The 22905-nt window shown below is 42.7% G+C and overlaps 1 protein-coding gene across 2 annotated transcripts in view; it reads right to left on the bottom strand.

Annotated features, from left to right (window-relative positions):
• Window positions 1-272: 272 nt before the first annotated feature.
• ATP8A2 (ATPase phospholipid transporting 8A2) overlaps window positions 273-22905 on the bottom strand; it is a 270602-nt gene continuing 247969 nt past the window's right edge. For both annotated transcript variants that reach the window (XM_057366714.1, XM_057366713.1), the window contains 2 exons: window positions 12865-12956; window positions 273-6522 (listed from right to left, as the gene is read on the bottom strand). In XM_057366714.1, the coding sequence (XP_057222697.1) occupies window positions 6425-6522; window positions 12865-12956 (190 nt within the window). In that variant the 3' untranslated portion in view covers window positions 273-6424. The remainder of the gene's footprint in view (window positions 6523-12864; window positions 12957-22905) is intronic.

The following is a 22905-nucleotide window of genomic DNA, read 5'->3' as shown; positions in this document are numbered from 1 at the left end:
ACACTATTCAAATACCACGTACCTGCTGTCAGCTCATCAGTACCACTCTTATTTTGCCATACTAGCCTTGCATTTGGGGCCCGATTTGAGACATATTAAAGGAACTCAAGCCTTGTTCTAACAAGCAGGCCCTTACAACACACCCAAAAGGCCACCAAAAAATAAAAATAATCCATTTAAAAGTTTGCAGCTAAATCTCAAATGTATTTAACACTGAACTCTTGCTGCAAAGCTTGTGGGGGATAAAACAAACAAGCCTTGGTCTGCTGGACTGCTTTAATAAAAGGTTTATTGGAAATATTTTTGTGCAGACATACAACAGTCAACAATGCTGTTCAAAGCTACAAATTGTCTAAGTTTTCCAAACCTCCTAAAAATACAAGTAAATGACCTTCATTTGTATCAGTCTGGGAGGGAAACAAACTCCACTGTAATGCGATGCTGTATTTAAACTACCAGAGGACATTAATAGGACCTGAAAATGGTAACACTTCTAGAGGAAAAAACCCACACACCACTGCTGCTCTGCTGGGAGCCAATTAAACATCCCCCCACAGCATCACTCCTCTCTGCATATCCAGATTAAAATGTCCCCATCTGAAACAATATTTAAGCAATTCGAGTACAGATATGACAGACGAGCGGGCACATGGCTTGCCTCGCTGATGAAAAAGATGCTGTTAAAGATCCTGTCACTCAAGACACTGAATATGTGACCTCCCAGTGCATTGGGCTGCACTGTGGGGGCAGGAGGAGGGACAGGGGAGGTTTTTGAGTCAGAGAACTCTTCCAGCACACACATGTACACAGTCCCAGAGGGCTTGGCTGCCTCACTGCTTTATAACTGGAGCCCTTTTTCTTAAAAAAAGAAAAAAAAGAGTCGAGCAACAACTTGAGCAACTTTCCAGTCTGTGAGCTTTTGACAGTAAGAACAGCAAGTACCCTCATTCCCTTCCTGAGTCAACATATTAACCAGAAGGGCAGAGGAGAGCATATGCACTGTCTGGTAAGCTCCATGTTTTCTAAGAAACCCTGCAGATGTTTTGAAATTGATTAATTTATGCCAAGACAACATCTGGAACATCTTCACAGGAAAACCACCCAGTAAGGTAGTTAGAATTTAAAACAATCATGTCTTTCTGTTAATGTTGGCTTTTTCCCTTGGCTTCATTGCTCCATAATTACAAGGGTGCTGACCTTCCAGCTATGCATAGTGACAGTTTGGCAATATATTAACACTTTTCTTCATCGTTAGACTTCTGAATGACTGCCCAGAGCTGGGATTGCCTACACAGAATTTGTCATTTACCAACTTCTGTTTCTCTTTAGCAGCTACAGAGATGCTGAAGGAGAATGGACCCCTTGTGGCAGACTTCAGGAGAACTTGTCTCACCTCCTTCATACCTAAAGGAAGTCTTTGGATAAACACCAATACTCAGCTACTTCACCTTCTGTGCATGCCACAAAAGAGCAGGCCATGAATCCAAATAAAACAAATCACAAAGAGTCCATGTCCCAGGTTAACAAGCCCCTTGCACTGGCCTGAGGGATAGGAACCTGTGCAGGAGCAGCACCTAAGCAGAAATCCTGCTACCTCTCCGTGACGGATTTTCAGTCAGGACTGAACAATTTGAGTGCTCAGTTCTGGTGGGTCCATGAGGCAAAGAGGAGCCAGAAAACAATTAAGCAATCTTCACAACCCAGAAAACAACCTGTGAGAGCCAATGCATGCTAAGCAGGGGGCACTTCTGGCAGGGACTCATTCCCTTTCTCCAAGCCCAGGAACTCAACTTGGTACCGGAGAAATTCAGCTTCAGGAGGTAATGGTGCTTCACAAATTCCCACCTCAGCTCTCCTCCTTCCCAGAGCCACAGGAAAGAATCAAGAAATCAGCTTTGTCACAGCTCTTCAGGGATGCCTGAGGAATCCCTCCCCTCACTGACCTCTAACAGCAGCAGTGGTCTTGGCCAATCTATTTTGTTTCCCTGTCCCTTCACCCCTCCAGACAGCTCCTCCAAGAGCACATTCCCAGCCAGATAAAGTCAGTCAGGCTGTCTAGGGTTCCTGCAGGTCACTGAGAAGTGATCACCTTTGGGATTCACTTGTGCGGCCAAGCAGCACAGGGCACTTTCTGGTTTTCATTCGCCAAACAAAGCTCAAAGCCTCCATCAATCTTACTGCTGCATGTGGAAAAGGTACCCATATGGATTTATTTTATTGTCACCTGTTGTACTGACCTATTTTGTGGCCTTCTCTGGACACACAGCTCTGGTCACAGATGCTGAAAGGTAATGAAGGCTCTCTTGGGTGTCTATAGGATATGAGAAAGATGAGCACAAGAATCCTTCTGGAGGGGACAGAAGGGGTCCAGCTGTCTGGAGGCTGAGGCACATGTTGGAAGCAAACTGCTACCCACATATACCAGGTATAGCACAGACACAGCCAAATTGTCCTCTCCAACCCCTCAGGTATTTCACATCATCACCATGTCCTGTTAGACTCAACAGGACACCCACGAAGAGCTCTCCTGCTGAAGTTTAAGGCATTGATACTACGTGATGATTCAAAACTAGGGTAAAATATCCTCAGTGCTTAACACTAATGAGAAATCTGACAAACCCAAGGTGCTCCTTGTGGGCAAACACCCACTCAAGGGCTGCTCTTCTTCAAACCTGAGCTGTGAGAAGTACACTCCTCAGAGCATTTAAATTAAGTCATGCTTTATAAAACAGAGGGAGAATGTAAATAGGGTATCACTAGGCTTCACTGGTGACTGGAGGTAATGTGAAAGCAAATTTAGTGAATTAGCCCAAAGGGCAAAATAAGCCTGTACCTCTAGGGCTCTTGATTTGTCCATAGAGGGCTAAGTTGCACCCTGTGTGGCAGTGACCATGTCCCCACAATTCACATATTGACATAAATAAAGCTTTCTCTGCTTTATTTATGACTTTCTTATTATGACTATCTCCCAGCAAACACACTCCAGTACATGCTGTAAAAGAATGTAATCTTGGGAACAGAAGACTTCCCTGCAGCATCTGCTGCGAGCTGCTGGCTGAGCAGGGGAAGGGACTGCAGAGTTTTGGCATGCACTAAGAGGTGTGTAGTGAACTGCAGATTAGTGAGGCGTGACTGTTATCTTAATTTACAGCCCATATAGTTCATGTTAACTCCACACACATTTTTAGAGACATTAGCAGCTTAGTTTGACCCAGATACTTTTATTGGTTATTCTCAATTTCTCCCTAACAAGTTATTACTGACTTCCCATTCGAGCTCCCTACAGCAAGACCTGAAGCCCTGTCAAGGAAAAGAAAATGTCAACAGACTTCTCAGCAGTGGTCAGAGCAGCTCAGGCTCCTGCTCGTCAGCTTTAAATTGCTACTAGGCAATCATTAAAGGAACAGCAGTTTCTATGCTCACTGCGATTACGGTGTTATAAAAAGCTGCAACCAGTGCCAAACCTAGCTCGGGGAAATCACTTCCAGCCGAATATCCAAACCCATCCCCTTTGGTCAGTGCAGAGAGCTGCTCAGGAAACCCTTTTCTGCTCAGGCCTCAGTAGTTAAGTCTGGACAGTCACGCAGAAATGCCTCATTCCTTCTGCTCCGATACCCTGTCTAGCTGATAACATTTTCACACAGCACTTTCAAAGGCTGCTGCTCCTGCTCCATGCTTTTGCCCTAATGAACAAGGAATTCTGTTGACGCAGAGCAGCTGTCATTCTGCTTCTGCTAACATACCACCCAAAGACACCTCATCACTGCTCATCAAGACAAGCAACTCCAACATCCCGTCTATGGCATATTACAATGCATTAATTCCCGTAATGGCTCCGAAGAACAAGAAGAATGCCAGGTCTTGACCTGGGTGGGTTCTACAGAATTAACTCACCAGAGATTAAGGCCATACAGTGATGATAAAGTCTGACCCGCTAGCCCCAGTGTCACATACTGTATAGTCCTGTGACAAATCCCATGTGCAATTCCCATTGAGCTGACAACCAACACACGTACCTCAGTCTAAGCCACCATTCACTCTAGGGAGGGTTTTTGTTTGTGACACACACTGACCTCAATTTACAGGGAGGTCAAAATGATACAGCCCATAGTCTGCGCTAATAAAATAAATCACATCAGATAACAGCTGCTCCTCCCCAGCTTCTTTCATTTTGTTCTGTAAAATTTTGTTGCACTGTTAAGAAAAAACTCCAGGACCCCTTCTATTCTCTGCTTAACAAATTTACTTGCCCTTCTTCATTATCCAAAGGCTTTAAAAAGTTTTTTTTCTGCAGCCTTGTGAAAAGCCTCCAAATTGTTTACATGCCGATGTTTGGTGTGTAGCTTAGAGTACAAAGGCTAAGCTGATCTCATTTTGCCTTGGTGGGAAGTTAATTTTCCTTGTGTTTTTACAAAAGGAAGAAACAATTAGCAGTTCTGAGGAGAGGCTTACACCACACATTTCCTAAACAGATTTGGAATAAAAGGAAGTGTTTAACAGGTTATATCAGCATTAAGGTTTAAAAGCTCTTGGGATCAGGTTTGCTCCCTCCTTATTTGTTCTCTGCACTCGCGTTTGTGCCTTTAAACAAAATTCATCTCCCAGAAAATACATACATCCACACTTGGCCCCTTGACATTCATGCCTATGGCAAAATTATTTGCACATTTTCCTTATTGCATAATTGTCTCATTAGCACTGCAGAGGCAATGACTTCTCCCTCTGTGCCATCAGCCTAATCCAAGACCAATCCTGACTGGTGCTGCAGGACAAAAATTGGCCTTTTCTAAAAGGGAAGGAGACTCTGAGCCTCTGAGGTGGCACTAGAAATTGAATTACAGCACTTGAGCACTGGCATTTACTCATAATCCTTAAGGAAGATTAAACCACTAGGCCAGGCTGGAGCTTTCCTTTCATTTGCTAAACATAAACATTCATATTCAAATTGCTTTCGGATATATTTAAAGCAATAAAAAATTCTGGATGATGGTCAATAGGGCAAAAAACAACGCCAACTTTTTAAATACACAGATGTAGTATATACATTAACCATGAAGCCTGGCTTAAACACAGCAGTATTTACTTTATATGATTCAGAAAGGTGGCTTGGTGACTAAAATGAATAGAACTTGTCTGTAGGACAACACAAGCTTTCTAAGGGCTCTTTCAGCTTTAACTTATGGCCCAGTTTTTGCCTTTTTTTTTTTTTTTTTTGGTCAAAATTCCAATCTGTGCAGCAGCACGCCTGTCCCAGTGGCACAGCAAGGCCATGGAGCCAGCATTCCTCCCAGGGCTCATGGGTCTGAGTGTTTTGGGAAGCCTGTTGATGGATCAGATGTAGAAGAGGGGCTGGTTTGGCTGAACAAACAAACAGCAGGTCTTCCCTTCACAATGGCCAGCTCTGTGTGTGTCCATGTGTGCACACACTTGTGTGATCCCTTCCTGCCCTCCTCTGCCAACCCATCTTACCCAGCCAGGGCAAGGCTTCTTTGGGCTTACACTCTCAGCCTCCTCTGCAGATGCACATCTTATCAACATACCTGACAAGATGATCACTTAAAAATTCTCACAGTTTTGTTCTACTGTTAAAGCAGGAATGGGGTCATGGAGGGAAATCCCAGGCTACATTTGAAGTGCACATCTGAATACATGATGAAGCGCTATGAGGAGGCACCCGGTTGAGTTCATCTTGGTGTACAGTGCCATGCACTCAGGACAGCTGCCCTGCCAAGCTCTGGCTTCCACATCCCGGCTTTGTGAGTCAGCTGTTAGCTGGGTTTCAGAAAGCTAGGATAAAACCCCAATAAATCCGGTAAGAGGGTGAGATATATTCTAAGTAATTGATTGCTATCTTGTGTTATTCTGTCATAAGAAGGCAAATAAGCATTTTTAGCTACAAACTGTGTTGCAATCAAAAATTTTGCACCAAATGGTCTGTTAAAAATTTCAGCCAAATCAGTAAACAGTGAATACAAGAAGGAGTAAAGTCTGCATGCAGTCATGTGCACTTAGTCTGTGTGTGACAAAACAAGAAATTTCAGCACCCCGTTCCAATTAAGCATAGGCTGAATTCTCATGGAACATAAATTTTCTACTTTTCTCCCAGAACAACCTTATGCCAATGTTTTAAATAGTGGTAAAACATTGTTTTTAATTTCACACCTCACGTAGCACAGTCAAATGCTTCATAACAACATAAACAAAACTTTAGGCAGAGCTTTGCGACAGAAGTCAAACAATGATTTCCCCCCACAATATTTACTCAAGGTTTGCACGGAGGATACAGAAACTTGTTGGCTAAGGCCACAGAAATGAGTTCTCTGGTGTTTTGGCTGCTGCTGCCAAACCTAGTCAAGAATGTGTTAACAGTGGATGCATTGATCCAAATCCCATTATTCCCACCACCCATCAAGTAAAGAATAATTTATTCTATTTCTGTTCTCCTTTTGGTTGTATCATAGGATCGAACAACTTGCGACTGGGAAACAACACCATGTTCTTCTTGAGAAAATGCATACCCATCTGAAAAAGCAAAGGAAGAAAAAGAGTATCAATCACCGGAGCCAAGCTCAAGAACACAGACAACTTTTAGGAACAGTTTTAGGCATCAGTGAAGTTATGTGATTGAGACTGCAACCATCTTAATTTCTGTGTTGTGTTTCTGACATTTAGAGCCATACTACATTGCCCATGTGGCACAGAAAGGGTGTCTATCCCCAGCTCTGTCCCTCTGCTCCCTTCCCCAGGCCAGCTTGGTGTATATGGTCACTAATACCCTCTGAGTTAGCCTAATAAGCTACAGGCTGATTTGAACACACTCCCAAAGTACTCCCATAGTGGCAGAGCTTCTTTAAAGACTTACCAGCGAAGTAGAGATTTGCATTTCAGCTCGACTTCTCCTTAGTCTGCTTGACATCAGCAGTTTCTCTGGAGAAAGGTGGGAATGTCTAGCCCACAACTGGATTTTTCTCACATCTTTCTCAATTCCTCTCAGGAATTTTTTAACAAGTTTCCAAGTGGCATCAGACAAATGACACAGCAAAACCCTATTCTCTCGGCCAGTCATCCATATCTTGCATAGAGCAAACAAACACATTCTGGACGTTTCTTATTTTGTGAATCCTGCTAGCTAGCACAATCATTTGGTCTCCCAAGAAACCATTCAGATGAAAATTACCACATGTCTGATTTTTTTCAAAGTACTGTGGAAAAGGCAAGTGACATTTCTGATGGCATCTGCACGACACCACACTGCTGGTGAAACAGTCGCAGAAGGGCCAACATGGGGAAACAGCAGACAGACATGCAGATGGGACCCCACAGAAAATTCTGAATGGAGGACTACAGCAAAGGACCAGAAATTTTTTGATGCCCTGAGTCCCAAGCATGACAGGAAATCTTTGCCAGTAAATGGAGAGGATTCAAACAGAAATACAGTCACATTGCTCCAGTCACCTCTCCCTAATGGAGTGACTGCAGGACAGCAGGAACCAATCATGCCAGGATCCCATTTCATTTTCCCTGAGCGATTCCATGCCAGTATACATACTGCTACAGAGGCACAGGCTGGTTTTTCTTGCCTCTAGCTGAAGGTTCACAGAATACATTCATAAAGTGCAAACAGTCTTTTGGAAAAAGGTATGTCCATACTGGATCATTGCAAAAGAAATATGATGTACAAAACAGGCTTTCATTTAAAAAAGGGTAGATTCACACTTAAACAAACACCTCCAGTGGATTTGTTCCATGTGAAGGGCCAGCATCCTGTTAGCTCTTTTGGCTAAATTCTCCATGGATAAGTCAACTCAGTCAAAGACCGCAAGTTTAAGCCCTAGAGGATTGAAGCCCATGTTCCATTACCTGATTTGCATGGAGATGGCTTGGTCATATTTACTTATCCATAAGATCACCCAGCGTAGGGGAACCTTTTACTGCCATAACCACTGCAAATCCAGCCCTGAGCACACAAATCAGCCCCGGGTATCATCTTCCCATGACCTGCTTATTCCCAGTGCTGGCACCGGCCTATGGAGAGGCAGCCCAATCACTCCACAATGCCAATGCAAAATTCAAAGTCACCACTCTTACGCCAGTAGAAAACACTTTTATGCGGCAAGAAATTTCAGGCTAAAATGATCTGTGATTAAGAACACCAGGGGTATCCTCACATCTTCATGTCCTTCACCCATCCTGAACACCCAGCAATGAGGGTTTTGTGCGTCATGGGAAAGGCTGTGACCCCAAAGCTTCTCAGCTGAAGCTCAACATTTGGCAGTTCATTTAAGACTTTTCCTGTAGATCTCTATACAGGAAGATGAGTTCATATTACGTTTTTCTGTTCACTTTACAATTAAAATTGAACTTCAAGCTGTTTAGGCAGCTGACTGTGCCTTGTGGAATCAAAATGCTGCGAATGCTTAAGCCCCATCCACATTCCCCAAGCAGCTCTACATTTCCACTGTTTCCAGACCCCATCCAAAAACAATGAAAGTTTCCATCTGTCAGTTACTAGGGAACTTTCCGGAAGTTTGAACTTTTCCCCCAACTCCAGTTTTAAAACCACACCTATGAGCCTGCCGTGGGAACAAGGCCCTCATTGTTCAACTGTCCTGCAGCAGCCCAAGGAAGGAGTGCAGTTTTTGGGGCTTTTTGGGCACAACCCACTCACCCTCACAGAGGGAAGGATCTTTGTACTCAGAGATTTTCTATTAAAGGAGGAAAGGGGCACTTTTGAATATCTGTCAGTGGGACTCATTTGTTAAGAGGAGATTCACGTTCTCATCAAATCCAAGGTTTCATTGGTGCCAGATATTATCAGGCAATCTACTGAATTTTAAAAGCATCCTGTTAGGTTTTCTTAGAGCTTTTGATATTCCATTAGTAGATCAGAATCTAGTCTCCAGTTAGGTCTCTAATTTAACTCACTCTGTCTGCTCACTGCAATGGCTGTTCTGGTGTGTGCAATGCTGGACTACAGCAACCCCCTCAATGAATGTTCCTTGAACACAGACAGCAATGTTGTGCAAGCCCAACAGCACTCTCGTGGGCAACAGATTCCCAGATCAGGACCAGAAAGAGTCCAGAGGGCACTTTTTATTCCAGAAGACCAGCTCAAGAAAGGAGTGCCTACAGTCTCAATCATGTCAGGGATTGATTTTAGAAGCCTTCTACTCCTTGCACTTTCCTCTGAAACACCCAAATTGTCTGTCCTGGGATTTGTTCAGGCCAACCAGCAAGAAAGCAGTCCTAATGGGCAGCCCATCAGAACTCTCACTAGTTCTGTAGCATTTCACTACTTCAGACTGCAGTGGTATTATGGTTTAGTACAATCCAAAATACAAAATGCATAATTTTCTTTGCCTTTGGAGAAAAACACCCAGATTCAAATCCACTAAAACTTTTAGGGGGTTGGGGAGATGTGAAGGTCTTTTTTTCTTTTAAAATCTATTTTAGGAAATGTTGCTTCTTAAATGGCAAAACTCCCTCTGACATAAGGAAAATCAGCATTGGAGTATCACTTGACCAGCCAAATTCTGTCTCAGGCCAAACGTTTGGATCTGCACAGTTTTTAAGGATATCTGCTGTAATGTCACGGTTCACATTTACCAGTTAAACAGCGAGTGCTAACTCAGCTTTGACTTCTCCAGTAACCATCTTCTATTTAACCTGGGAAAGGAAGAGCTGCCTAAATCTTGAGCAGTTTGACTAATGCTTACAGAAATAATTGATTTCTCTTCTGATAAACTATGCCTGTGCTTTTTTAAGGACCCGAGAGGAATTCCTGACAAATGGTCCCATGTCTTTTGTACCAGATTTCAGCTTACTGGTATTCATATGTAGAAAATAGTGTCAGATGCCACAGCACCAGACTCTAAACCAATTATTCCTATTTCTTAAGTCAATTTTAAAAGACTGCAACTCCACTTAACAGTCAACAAGCATCTATCTTGGAAAAAATACAGAATGCATATTATATTTCAAACACATGTAAGGCAAGAGGAAAGAGAGTTAAAAAAGCATCTCAAGTAGCCACCCTGTTGTTTTTCAAATAAAAATGCACCAGCAGAAAAGTGAAAGGAAGAAGGTGTCTGCTAGTGGAGAATAAATGGTGGGATTAGAGCCCTCAGCATGAACACATTATTATTATTTATTATTTGTCAGCCCTCATACTGTGAAACGAACTTCAGATGACAGATGCTTTTTCTCCACTGATTAATAAGGTGCAAACCATATGCTCTGAATTCAGATTTACTCTATGAAATCACCGTATTCTGCCAAAGGAAGAGGGATTTTGTTTGCTAGCACAGGAAGCCTGGGCCAAGTGCAGTAATCCTCACTCAGGCATGGCTATTGGCATTTCAGGGGGAGTTCTGCCAAAGCTGTGCTTAATGGGAGCAGGACTCAGCTCTATTTTTAAAGAGCATTTTGAGACAAACAAAAACTGAACACCAGCAGGGGCATTACAGGAGGGAAACTGCACTAGAGGGATGCTGTAGAATTTTCCTTACAGATGGAGGGTACCCTTCCCATCCTCTGGAGCACAGGTGATACAGGTCAGTCACGCAGAAGAAGAGGGGAGGTCAAGAGTCATCTCTTATATCTACAGAGTTTGTCACAACAAAAATAAGACAAACTTGGATGGACACCTGGAGAAAACAACCTCCTGCAAACTCTCTGAGGGAGAGTTTTTGGAAATCATTATTGCTTCTTCCCTCAAGTGTGAGCCCCTTTAGCTTCCTCCAGAAATATCTGGGAATGGTTGTTATCAAAAATAAAGTAATTTCCAATCCAGTACTGAATCTTTAAAATCCGTGCTAGTAAATTTAATCCCATTTTCATTCCTTGTTGGGACCAAGGCAATTAATTCGCTTAAGCCTTTGTCAGCTCTAACTAAACAAACCATTTTCCTGCTTTATATGCAAGCAACAGATTCAAAGATGAAGTCGCAAAAGTAATTATTGGTCCTCACAGTCTGGGAATTTAGGTTCTGGTGGAAACATACAAATAGTTCAAGACTTTGAACAGAGTACTAGCAGTGTGATTTAAGATACCAGCCTGGTATGTCAAGGCTACTGCCCTATTCATCAACTCCTTGCTTTGAAGATTTCTAGCATTTAGTAAACAGTTGTACAATTTAGGGTTGTGAAAACAGCACATATGTTCCCTGGATTTCACATGGCCTTGTGCATATAGAAACTATGCAACACTGCAAAATAATATTTGACAAGAGATGACAGAAGTCACAGATACATTACAAAAAGCATCATTCAATCCTAACAGCTTCACAGTCAAAATTTATGTTCATGTGAAAAACAGATTGCGGATTGTAACCTCTCCTGACTGGCCTGACTCATTTAGCACTTAATCATTTGTATTTATAGGGAAGCTGGTTATCCAAACTGGGGTTTATTTAGATCTCATTTTTGTTTCCCAATAGCTGTTCACCTACTAACAACCTGATGATGTGTTCTTTGAGATTAAAAGCACATATTAAGTCTGACTAGTTACTTCTGGTGTATCTCCTTTCTGCACTGCTTTGCACAGACTGTGGTAAGTCTCCACAGCAGACTATTTTGACAGCAATTTATTTATGCATTTCATGGATTTCTTCTGCCAATCATTGCTTTTGGAATCTCCTCAAAGAGTGTGTTTGCATGCCCAAAACCATGTTGCTATCAGCATTCCTGGCTCCTTTATACAAAGGATTAAATCTGGGCAGAAACACATGGTCCACAGGGCTGCTGTGCTCACTGGCCTCTCTTCCCAGATCTAATGGGATTGGTCACTGAAGATCCTGCATCCTTTGGCAGTGATGGCTTCCAGTGGCTCTATCAAGGACAAAGACTATCAGATGCATCACTGCCCCACCCCTTCTAGTCTAATTTCCCATAGGAAAGGTATTATCCCAGCCCAGCCTCCATGACCTGAGCCACAACAGTTCTGCTACAGCGATGAGATTTGACTTCTCTGTCATTCTTAAGCAGTCTGGGTATCACTTCTTAGTGCAGTGGCAATGCAAAACCCAAATCCCGAGTGTCTGCCCCTTGCCCTGTGTGCACCAACACTGCACACTGAGGGGGTTATTTTCTTTGCTAAATGAGCATATTTTGACCACCAGTTTAATCACAGGAGAGACTGCATTTTCCCACTGGAACGGGCTGACTGGACTCTCTGGTCCCTCAAGACAGCATGATCCTTCATGGATCTGGCCTACAGAGCTGCTAGTGATGACTTTTAATACTGTGGAAACCTTTAAAACACTGGCAGAAACCCATCAGGTCCAGCAGATACGAGGCCTGTTCCTCCAGGAAGATGAATAAATGGATGACCTCTACACCAACAAGAAATGCCATTTATTTGAAGCAGCAGCAACAGCAACCAGTTGTGACATAGCTCTTCTTCTCCCAAGACAAAGAGGGAGAGGAGAGAGGCAGCTGTGCAGGCCATGGCTTTCCTCAGTAGCAACATTGCTATATTCTCAGCTCACCACAGCTAATATGGCATTTCATTAAAGAAACCATTTCTATTCAAGCTAGGCTCCATCATAATGTTTATTTTATGTAGAGTTTTTGATTTTTAGACTGTTCTTAGGACTATGAGAATTCTACCTTAAGAGAACCTGCATACTGGGATTTTATCATTTGGGCCTGTTGATTGGATCCTAGGGAATTAACAACATTTGAGCTCCCCTTGCCTAGGGCCAGATACACTAATTCCACTTCCAAATGTATGTGTCTTGCTTGGCAGCTCAGCCTCTGCACTAGATTATCACTACCTACAATTTAATTAAAAAATAATCACCCTTTGCCTGCCTCATCTGGGGCTGAAGCTGTGAAACACTCGCAGACGTGAGCTACTACTTACGTGATACACTTTGCTGGACAGAGTGAGCGCGGAAAAGGCTCGGAGGAGTTTTCCTGCCGAGCCTTTTTAACAAATGGTCACGTTCGTTCACGCTAAGGGAGAGAGAAAGAGAGAAAACGCGAGTGAGTAACCAGATGATTTCAAGCTAAAAGTCAACTGTGTTTAAAGTACTTGGCAGCTTTGACTTTATCAGTATTAAAGGTGGCTGTAGCATGAGAAAGAATTTCTCTTTCTTTATACTGCACATTATCAAGGGGACTCTGTAACAATGGAAACTCCTCCTTTCTAAGGACACTTTGTATAAGTCTACTTTTGGTTAATTCATCCCTAACATTACCATCATTGTGATTTCTGAATGCCTGATGCCTCTAAATTATTACAAACTGTATCAGAAGTCTGACATCAAGTGATATGGAACATTAAGAAGATTTCTCTTTAGTGTTACATACATGAATCACAGCATCCACAAACTGCCTTAGAGAGAAGGAGCAAAGCATTGCAGCTTAGCACAAGGCAGAAGGCTTCTATCACACCTGCAAAATGGCCTGAAGCAACCAAAGGTAGGACCCATAGTTAATTCTGCCTTCCAAAGAACACTCTCATTTAAACATCCCATTAGGAAAGAGACCTTTCTATCCAGTTTCTTTTATTAAAAACTTCCTTGGTTTACATAGCACCTGTCAGAGGCCTGAAAACATTATTGCTGAACTTACAAAAAGTGAAAACACAAACTTAAGATGAAAAACACAGTGAATTTACAATAGTAAATATGTAATACGTACAAAAAATATTAGGGGCACTCTCCACTTCGATTTTTATTAAACTATTATTATTTATGCCCAGAGTTAAAAAATGATGAGTAAGATCCTGACCTTTCAAAGCACTTAATTATGTATATGAGTCCCACTAAGTTCAATGAAGTTTTAAAATAATGTAGGCCTTCAAATCTCATTGCACTCGAGCCTCAAGTAACTTAAATAACAGATTATTTTCAGAAAGATACTACAGTTTACTTTAGTTCAAAGTTCTCCACGATTGGTCTGTTTTTCCCATCTCACCCTTATCCCTAACACTGGGATGGAGCTAGTCCACAGAAGGGATCTGTTTGCTGGTACAGCTCCTTGCAGTGTCTTTATCCCATTTGCATGACATTTACACTGTGTCTCCATTTTCACAGTCTGCTTTTTCTTTCACATCTTTATTCACAAGCAGCGATTCCACTGGTTATACTGCAAACATGGATACAACCTGAATGCCAATGCTGGTATCTTTCTCGGATTAGATTACAAATTCACACGCATCTGGTGCATGAAATGGAAATCCCAGCAAGCACAGCTACTGCTGTCGACAAGCTTACAACAGTTTTAAACAAACAACTCCCTTTCATTGAAGCAGTTTGTTAACTTCAATCAGTATCTGAAAGTAACTGAAGAAACTTCAAGATGTCTGTAATAGAAAAACCAGCCATGCAGGCTTATATTCCACTTAATAGTCCATTAGGGTAATAGCCAGGCTCACAGTCCTCTGTTCTGTGCATAATGAGGTGTCCACAAAAGAAAGGGTGGAATCCTTCTCTTTTACCTCTCAACCCATGCACTTGAAGTAGAAGCTTCTAAACCTAATGACTGCTCTTTAAAATCTTTATAAACTGTCAGCATTTTCAGATATTTGGTCTCTTCCCCTCCTTCCCTTGGCACCACAGAATCTCACCTGCAAGGGGTATGGCAGGCTGCTTTCCCTGCCTGCAATCAGCAGTATTCCCTCAACATAAAATAGAAGTTGATCATAAATTTGGAAGCAAAGTATTGATTCCAGCTGAGTTTGTCAAACAAACTAACAAATCTTGGCTCACAAGAACTGCCTGTTTTCAAAGAAGAATGGATCACGGGTTTCCATTAAAACCAGGGTCAGAGCATGAAAGCTTCTAAAAATCTTGGAGGACCCAATTGCTTAAAAAAGCCCAGACCTGTTGCTTGGTTGCAGCAAGAAAATCAAGTACATATACAAAGAATTTTCTACCTGCTCCAAGCAGGCAGCATGATGGAAAATGCTGCACAAAGAATCACCAGGTAAGGGTGATGCGAAGGAAGGCAAAAGAAGCAAGACATGAGACTCATCCAACCTTTACCAGCTTGCTTACAAAGCTGGCAGCCTGCAGAACCAGCCATGACCAATGACTGTGCCAACTAGTGACGCTGTATCCTGCAACCTCCCCGCAACTGCAGACCGCAGTTTTTTAATATTGCTTGTTAATTTAGTGAAACACTGTCTCAACCTGCAGCTGTCCAGGGAATGACTGAAAGGCAACATTTCTTTGCTTCCTGCAGGTGAAGAACATGCAGGAAGAGTCTTTCCTATCTCAGTAGGAGAACTGGAGGGTGATTCAAAAAAAGGAATCTTAAACCAATGAAAAGCATTTGTTCTAAGGGACAAATAAGCAATATTTGCCACAAAATTTTTACACTGAGAATGGAATTAACCACAGCAGCAAAACACACGAGGAAAAGTTTTTCATCTGCTTGTCTACCACGCAGCAACAGATGAAGTGCAGACTAATGATGCTTAGCTCCTCAGGCAATGTGTGGAGGAAAACGTGCTGTCAAGGGACCACATGAGCAACACACTGCAGCTCTAAGAAAGGCAAAGCTACAGTATCTTTGATATTTCTAATTATAATAAACAAGTTCAAAAATAAAGTTGCATCTGGGGAATCATATTGGATTACATCCATGAAGAGAAAGAAAAACTCATGGTAGAATTAGAGCATTTGTGGTTCAAGTACAAGGGATGACTAAACAGACTTCAAGACCAGTCAAGTACCATAAAATAAGCTCTTAATACATGAAGTTAATGCAACACTGCAACACAAATCTTCTGAACTGGATGAGTATTTGATTTACTAACAGATATTAAACTCCCAGTGGAAACCCTCAAAGGAAAGTGAAGTGGCTTTCTTAACTGTAAAGTGTTTGCACTCATACCAAATCCCCGCTTTCAGAAAAGGTTTCTGCCTGCTGCTAACAGGTAACAAAGTGAAGGCTTCTCAGCTTCCCTCAAGCTTTGGATGCAAAACCAGTGACAACACTGGACTCATAGGCAACAAGTTAGGCCTTCTCACAAAAATATTGCTTGTAAATCCATCCCAAGCAGTAGCTGTGATTTTTGGATTTAATTCTGTTTTCCAGTGACTTTGAGCAGTGCCTAAGCACTGCCATGAGGTCTAAGGATGGCATCTTCAGATGCACAGCGGCAAAAGGATAAAGGACCATGGGATCATACTCTGAATACTGGACATATTCATATTCAGGAACTCAAAAATCTAAATACTGGGCATGTTCATACTCAGGAACTCAAAAATTCTGTCAGAATGGAAGAAGTCACAACCCCAGACATTCTTGTGGGAGTCAGTGACATGGAAAGCCACAGTGAAATATGTGTTAGCTGGTTAGTCAGTGTCCTCCGAGGGGGGAAGGGAGAGGCACCATCTATGTGTAATTATACGGAGGACAAAGGGCACAGACAAAATGCTTTGAACTAAACAAAAACTTAATTAGAACAAAAACTGTTACAAGGTCCCAATTCTGACGGTTTCCATGAAAAAAAAGGTTAAAAAAAATTAGTCAAATTAGCTAAAATCAGATTTAGTTGCTATCAATAATGCAGAATACCTTAGGCCAGGAATACCTTTGTGATGGCTTCATAAGAGGGGCAAGATGACTTCTGCCTGCCTGGAAGTCTGTGCTAGCAGCATCACACTAATTCATTAAGTGAATGACAAAAGCTAAACTGAAGGCAACATGTTATTTCATAACAACGCTTTCCATTCCATGAATAAAATGACTCTTCCATCTTCCTATCTGAATTGCTCTAAGGTGTCAACAGAGACCTTCATTTTATTTTTGTGTTCTCTTCTTCTCATCCCTCACAAAAGCAAACAGCCTTTAAATCTAGGCAACAAACATCTGGCTTTACACATTCAAATGAGGTGCATCAAAACAAACAGAATAATTCAAAGCTGACCACAAGGTCCTGCTGTCTCATTTGCTCAAGTAATTAAAAAAAGATGAGCTTCACCACCAATTAATCTACTGAGCACTAATTAGCATTAATGAGGATTTGTGGTATTTGGTATAGCTTGACCCAGAATGTCCTTCTGAGTCCACTAATTGACTGGTGGCATAAGCAGGGATCACAAAGACTGGAAGGTTAAAGTGGATGCAGGTGTCCCTTAAAATGGGATCTTCTCTTAGAAAACACACACATAGCCCAGTTAAAATAATAATAATAATGAAAAAATTCAGAGCCCTCCTTTTTGAGAGCTGAATTCTTGTTTGTGTTTTGTTATGATTTACTAGAGGACACAGAGAGCAGAAGCACATCAAATAGGCAATACATTCAATTGCCACTGGTTTTAACTCACTGCCCTTCTAGATAATGAAGAATTCAGTCAGATACAGACATACAAAATTATTTGGTTTGTTGCTGCTTTTCCACTTTACAGAAGGAAGAACTGAGGTACTAATGGAGCCTCACCAGGGCTGCTAAAGATGACACAACTAAAGCACACAAGCACATTTCCCAGCTGCTACCCCTGTGTCAAAAACTTGCCAAGAACCCATGGCAGAAGCTTGGGTCTCCAGTGCCAGATACTCAGTGCCCATGGGTAAGCCCAGAGCACAACAAAGCTGCAGCTGTTTTCCCTGTCATCTGAACACCTGTGAAGCCCTCACTATGCTGCCTCAGGTGCAGCTTCACTGGTTCTTCCACCCTACAGCTGCAGCAGACAGCAACAGGTAAATCATCGTGGAGCTTGGTTTAAACCAGAAAATCTCCCAAGGTGTAGGCTGAAGTTCTGTCCCTTACTCCACAGGCTCCCTCCTACCCATATGTGTTTTCAAAAGAAGCAGCAGGTAAACCCTTGTTCAGTCTCTCCTTCCACTGCCCATACTCTGCTGAAGACAGCCTGAGAAACTCTGGCTGGCCTGCTTTCTCTCCTGATATAAGAAACATCTTGGAAGAAATGCCCCTCACACTGTGACAGCAGGGATGGGTGAGAATGAGGGAGGGGAAGAGAAAAAATTTTTGCAAAATATCCCATGTAGGTAAACACAAGGTAAAAGACTAGAAAGTTTATGTCCTTGTCACCTTTAGCTGTGGATTAAATTTTGAGGGCAAAAGAGGGCAAAACTCTTCTCTCTATTTTGAAATTTTAGAATTAAAACATAATAATTGATCTCTTCCACACATTTCAAACAATAACTTACACAAAAGTTTGCTGTTTCTTGCTGACATGTTTCTGTTACTGAAAATCACATCAACATAAAATACAAAGAGCAGGAAGAGAGATCTGAAGCAGACCTCTCCAGCTTTGATCAATCCTAATCACCAAATCCTTTACAAGCAGACTGCTGATTTTAATTTCAGTCTCTTGGCTCTTAAACTCCCTTATGTGTCCTCTGAAGAAGAATCAGGTTCAAGCACAATGGCTTCTCCCCAAGTATGACCTGCCAAAGAGGACTTGCAGATCCCTCTCTGGCTGCTAAGACATAGCAGTATTCCTGTGGTTTTATTCACAAGTTCCATCTCTCACCTTTCCCGCAACAGAACAGCGCTTAAAGGCTTGCAACATCCATCATGGTCCTGGTGGACAAAGTGCAAGCGCTGTTCACCAGGCAGAGACTGCAGCCACACCTTTGTAATTGGCCAGAGGGGATCTATTTCCTTCCTCAGATGCTCCCTGCTGCATGAGGGCACTCCCCCAGAACAGCCACAAGCCTCAGTTTAGCTAGTTTTCTTTCAGTTTAGACTCAAGTGCTTTACTTGAACACATGTACAGGAATTGTTAGGAGTTACACAGTGGGCAGAGACTTTACTAACATAGGCTCACTGACTTGGCATAAAGAGAACATTGAAACAACATTATTACAGACCAGGAATTCAAAATTTAAGCATGCAAATCATCTCAAATGCAAATCATCCCAAATGTTGAGGGTTCAGCAAAACTCTGTGCTCAGACACCCAGAACATCCCAGAAAGGCCTGGCTGGCTGAGTGAGCAATAGCATCTCCATCCTCTGGGCTTCAAAGGCATCACAGAGAGGGTACACCCTCCTACAGAATAGCAAAAGTAGCAACGAGGGGCTTCTGCTGGCTTCTCTCTTTCGATCCACAAAGAGGAGATGTTATTTTTTGTTATCTAGCATTTGATTGCAGGAATGGTTTACTCTGAGGTCAGAGTAGGAGGTCTTTTTAATTTAAAAGGCAAACAGGCATTACTGATAATGAAGCTGCAGTGTAATCAAAAGAAATCTCTGGAGCATTTCACAAGGAAGTGTCTGAGGCACATAAACAGTAAACCAAAAAAAAAAAAAAGAAAATCAGCATTTTCTTTGCAAAGTCAGCGTCTACAAACACTACTCCTTAATCACTCTGGATCCAGCTGAAATAGACATCCCAAACCATGCTCCTTCGGCATTTTACTGTAAATACTCAGTAAGCCATTAATAAAAACCCTCTGCTAGGAGACCAAAGGGTCACCAGGCACAAACCACAGGGAAAAGAAGACAGTAGCACTGCCTGTGCCACTTATGGGCTGGGAGACATCAGAAGTTACCAGAGGTGACTCCTGCAGCAGACAGCCAGGCTTTGGGGGATACCAAGTCCTTGCTGAAGGCTCAACAACCGACAGCTTTGCAGAGCAGCTGAGCTCTTACACCCTGCCATGGGCAGCGTTTCCAGGCCTTCTTTAGTGCAACAAGCTCCCCTCCAGGTACTTCCAAAGCCACAGAGTGTGTGAAAGGTTACAGGGTAACCTTCCCTCTTTATAAACTATATTTGATGTTATTCAGCCAAATGTTCATTGAGAAGCATCATCTGTATCTGGATGGACAGCCCTGCAAGGCTGACTGGGGGCACACTGAGAGCGTCTCTCCAATCCATGGGAGCACAGAGTACTGAGCTCAGCCCATGGGTGGCTGTGAATTGTTTATCCTGCCTGGATGGGAAAAGGTTAAGAGAGTCACACCCCTTCAGCAGCAGCAACTCCATGGATGTTCTTGGGGTCACTGATGGCTAAGGCAGCTCCTGGCCTCGCCAGGCAGTGGCAGAACCTGACAGTGCTCCCCACACCACCCTGTGTGATCCTTCAGCTCACACATCACACAGATCCACAAACACTGAGCTGATACAGCTGAGGAGCTGGGGCAAAGATGGGCCCTATGACCACAACTGGTAACGAGGGGTTTGGGAAACTACGGAGCCAGCCTTGATACCACATCAACAGGAACCCATTGATGCAGGACTTCACCAGAGCCCTGAAGAAACCCTGTGGTTACAGCTCATGATTTGGCTTGGCAACAGCTACTTCAGCCAAAGAGCAGCTCTCCCACTGCACCCCAGAGGTCTACATGAAGGAGCACTGCAGCCAGCACTACCCCTGGGGCAGGGGCACACGGGTCCCCCCATGTCACCACATCACCTTGTACCCATGGCAGAACCACCTTGAAGGGGCTGACAGAGGCCAAGGAATGGTGTGAGCTTCAGCCAGCCCCCATTTGCAGCACCCAGATCATATACAGAGTTCTGGGGCCAAATTCTCCACTCTAAGCCTGTAAAATCCTCTTCAAGTTGGTCCTTAATCTTGTATGGCTAAAAGCAGGACAGAGCTTTTCCTTTCTGTGACAAGCAGGGATGATTTATTTTCTTTTGCCATTAGTAATGTCCTAAGGCAGAAAAGTCAGGTCCTTCTTCCTAAAATCACTTGGACAATCCATTCTAGCCTTAATTTTTGAGACTGTTATTCCTAAACTCCTTTCAAAGACTACTACTTTGCACAGAAGGACATTTGGTTTGCCTAGCAAGGTTTTGGCAACGGGAGGCTGAAGGGGTGGCTTCTGTGAGGAGCTGCCAGAAGCTTTCGCCGTGTCCCACAGAGCCAATGCCAGCCAGCTCCAAGATGGAATAACAGAGCAGGTTCGATGGGCACCCAGTGTACAGCCAGGGTGAACCCATCATAAGAAGACTAAGCACCTTTCAAAAATACCATCTAAAAATATCAGACACCAACCATCACATGCCTCTCTGAAATGCAACAATCCTAAGAAAATAACTGAGATCTCTGCTTATAGTACCTTCCATTTCCAAGCACTGCAAACACTAAGCACATGTAGATGCATTTCTGTGTGGGGGTGGAGGGCAGCCTTCATTGTCAGATGTACTAAAGCCAATTAACACAAAACCTGAAGTTGCCCAGTTTTGCCCTCAGTCTTTCCAACACATGGGAATTGACCCAATTTAAATGTTTGAGAAGCAGGAAAGGCTAAGTGTGGCTTACTGCTTTTCAGCTAGCCTCCTTTTGGTATCAGCACTGTTGACTTCTTGTCCCTAAGTGCCTCACTTTACACTTACTCTGCTGGGTGCTTGGTCATATCCTTTACAGATAAAGTAGCAATACAGCTACAATTATAACATTCTTTTCCTACTCACTCATTTTTTTCAGAAGTAGTCACCTTGGAGATGGAAGTTTTCCATGCTTGGTCTCTATGTATAAATTTTTTTTGCTTTGGGTTTTTTGTGTGGGGATTTTTTTAAAATCCAAACTCTCTGGTTTAATAGAGGTTCACATAGACACTTTTACAGAAGTTAGGATTACTTCTGTCTTCAAAAAGCCTAAACTCCTCCTATCAGCTTTTTTTCTTGCTTTTCTTTACAGAAAAGTAAAGCTAAAGAAAGTTCAGTGCAACAACAAAAACTGATGAACTTGAAAGTGTCATGAACACAATTTAAAACATACCTCAGGACATTTGGTTGAACTGAAAAAAACCTCCCAAATTGCTTTATGCTTCTAAGTATTTTGTAATTGTCCACTAAATATTTAATACCTAATACAACTTGAGTTTTCTTGTTCTTGCTATATTAATTTGGCACTTTTTTCTTTACTGCAGATCAGAGAGGAGAATGCAGACTGTCCTACCTCTCCTCCGAGACTGGTTTAGCCAGCAGAGGAGTCAGGGTCCAGGCAGACTGCTGAAGCCATTAGGCTGGAACAGTTATGGAGCAGTTCTCCTGCTGTGCAGCCTGGAGGGAAGATTTCTTCCTCCCTCCCCTGTGGAGATCCTCAGCGCACAACCCCCCGTAACTCTTGATTAGGCATCAGAGAGATTGGCCCCTTAATCAGTTTTAACTCTCATCTTGTAATGTTCTTTTTTTCCTAATCTTTCTTTTCAATTTACAAGTTCATTTTGGCCTTTGTTCTGATATCATACCACCATCAACTGTGACATTTACAGCAGATTTGATCACAGCTCTAAATCCCTCTCCAGGCCATCCGGTTTTAACCCTATTTGTGCAATGGATCTCCCGCAAGGTTATATGACAGGTACAACCAGGATGGGAAATAATTAATGGCACTGGAGAAGGGGCAGGCCAACTCACACTGGTTTGCACTAGCAGCCAGGCACTTGGGTCCCCAGTGCCAGGGTAACATCCCCTTCATCCCTCTGGCCAGGTTCTGAAACCCTCCCTGTCCTCTGCCCCTTCGTGGCTCTGCCCCACAGCCTTGCCAAGGTGGAATCAAACACAGTAATTTCAAGTGCCTCACACATAGGGGTTAGAAATGTCAGAAATAAATGGTACATATTAAAAAAAGGAAATAATGTGATGATTCCTTACTGATATGGGACAGGAGGGAGAGAGAAAAGGGCAAGTGTAGAATAAGACAGAATTATGCATTTTCCACCTTCCATACATGAATGTTTACCATATGGAATCAAGGAATGAAAAAAAAACCACCATGGATATAATTTTATGTGCTTTTTGCTTGTAAAAGGAGTCTAATATCTTTTTACTAGAAAAGCTGCAAGGAAAAACCATAAATATGCCAGTCACTTTTTTGTGTATGCTGGTGGAGAAACCTCGCCTTTCCTTCCCAGAAATGGTGTGAAGAACATCTGGAAAAATTGATAAAAAGGATGCTGAGACCTCAAAACCTAAAATACACCTCTCCACTCTCCAACCTCGTTTTATGCTCAGCTGCACTGGATGG

Source organism: Malurus melanocephalus, unplaced genomic scaffold, assembly GCF_030028575.1.
Source record: "Malurus melanocephalus ecotype Western Australia unplaced genomic scaffold, MMel_1.1 scaffold_70, whole genome shotgun sequence".
Taxonomy (NCBI): domain Eukaryota; kingdom Metazoa; phylum Chordata; class Aves; order Passeriformes; family Maluridae; genus Malurus; species Malurus melanocephalus.
The sequence above is the reverse complement of the archived record's forward strand: the minus strand, read 5'-3'. Positions and strand labels throughout refer to the sequence as shown.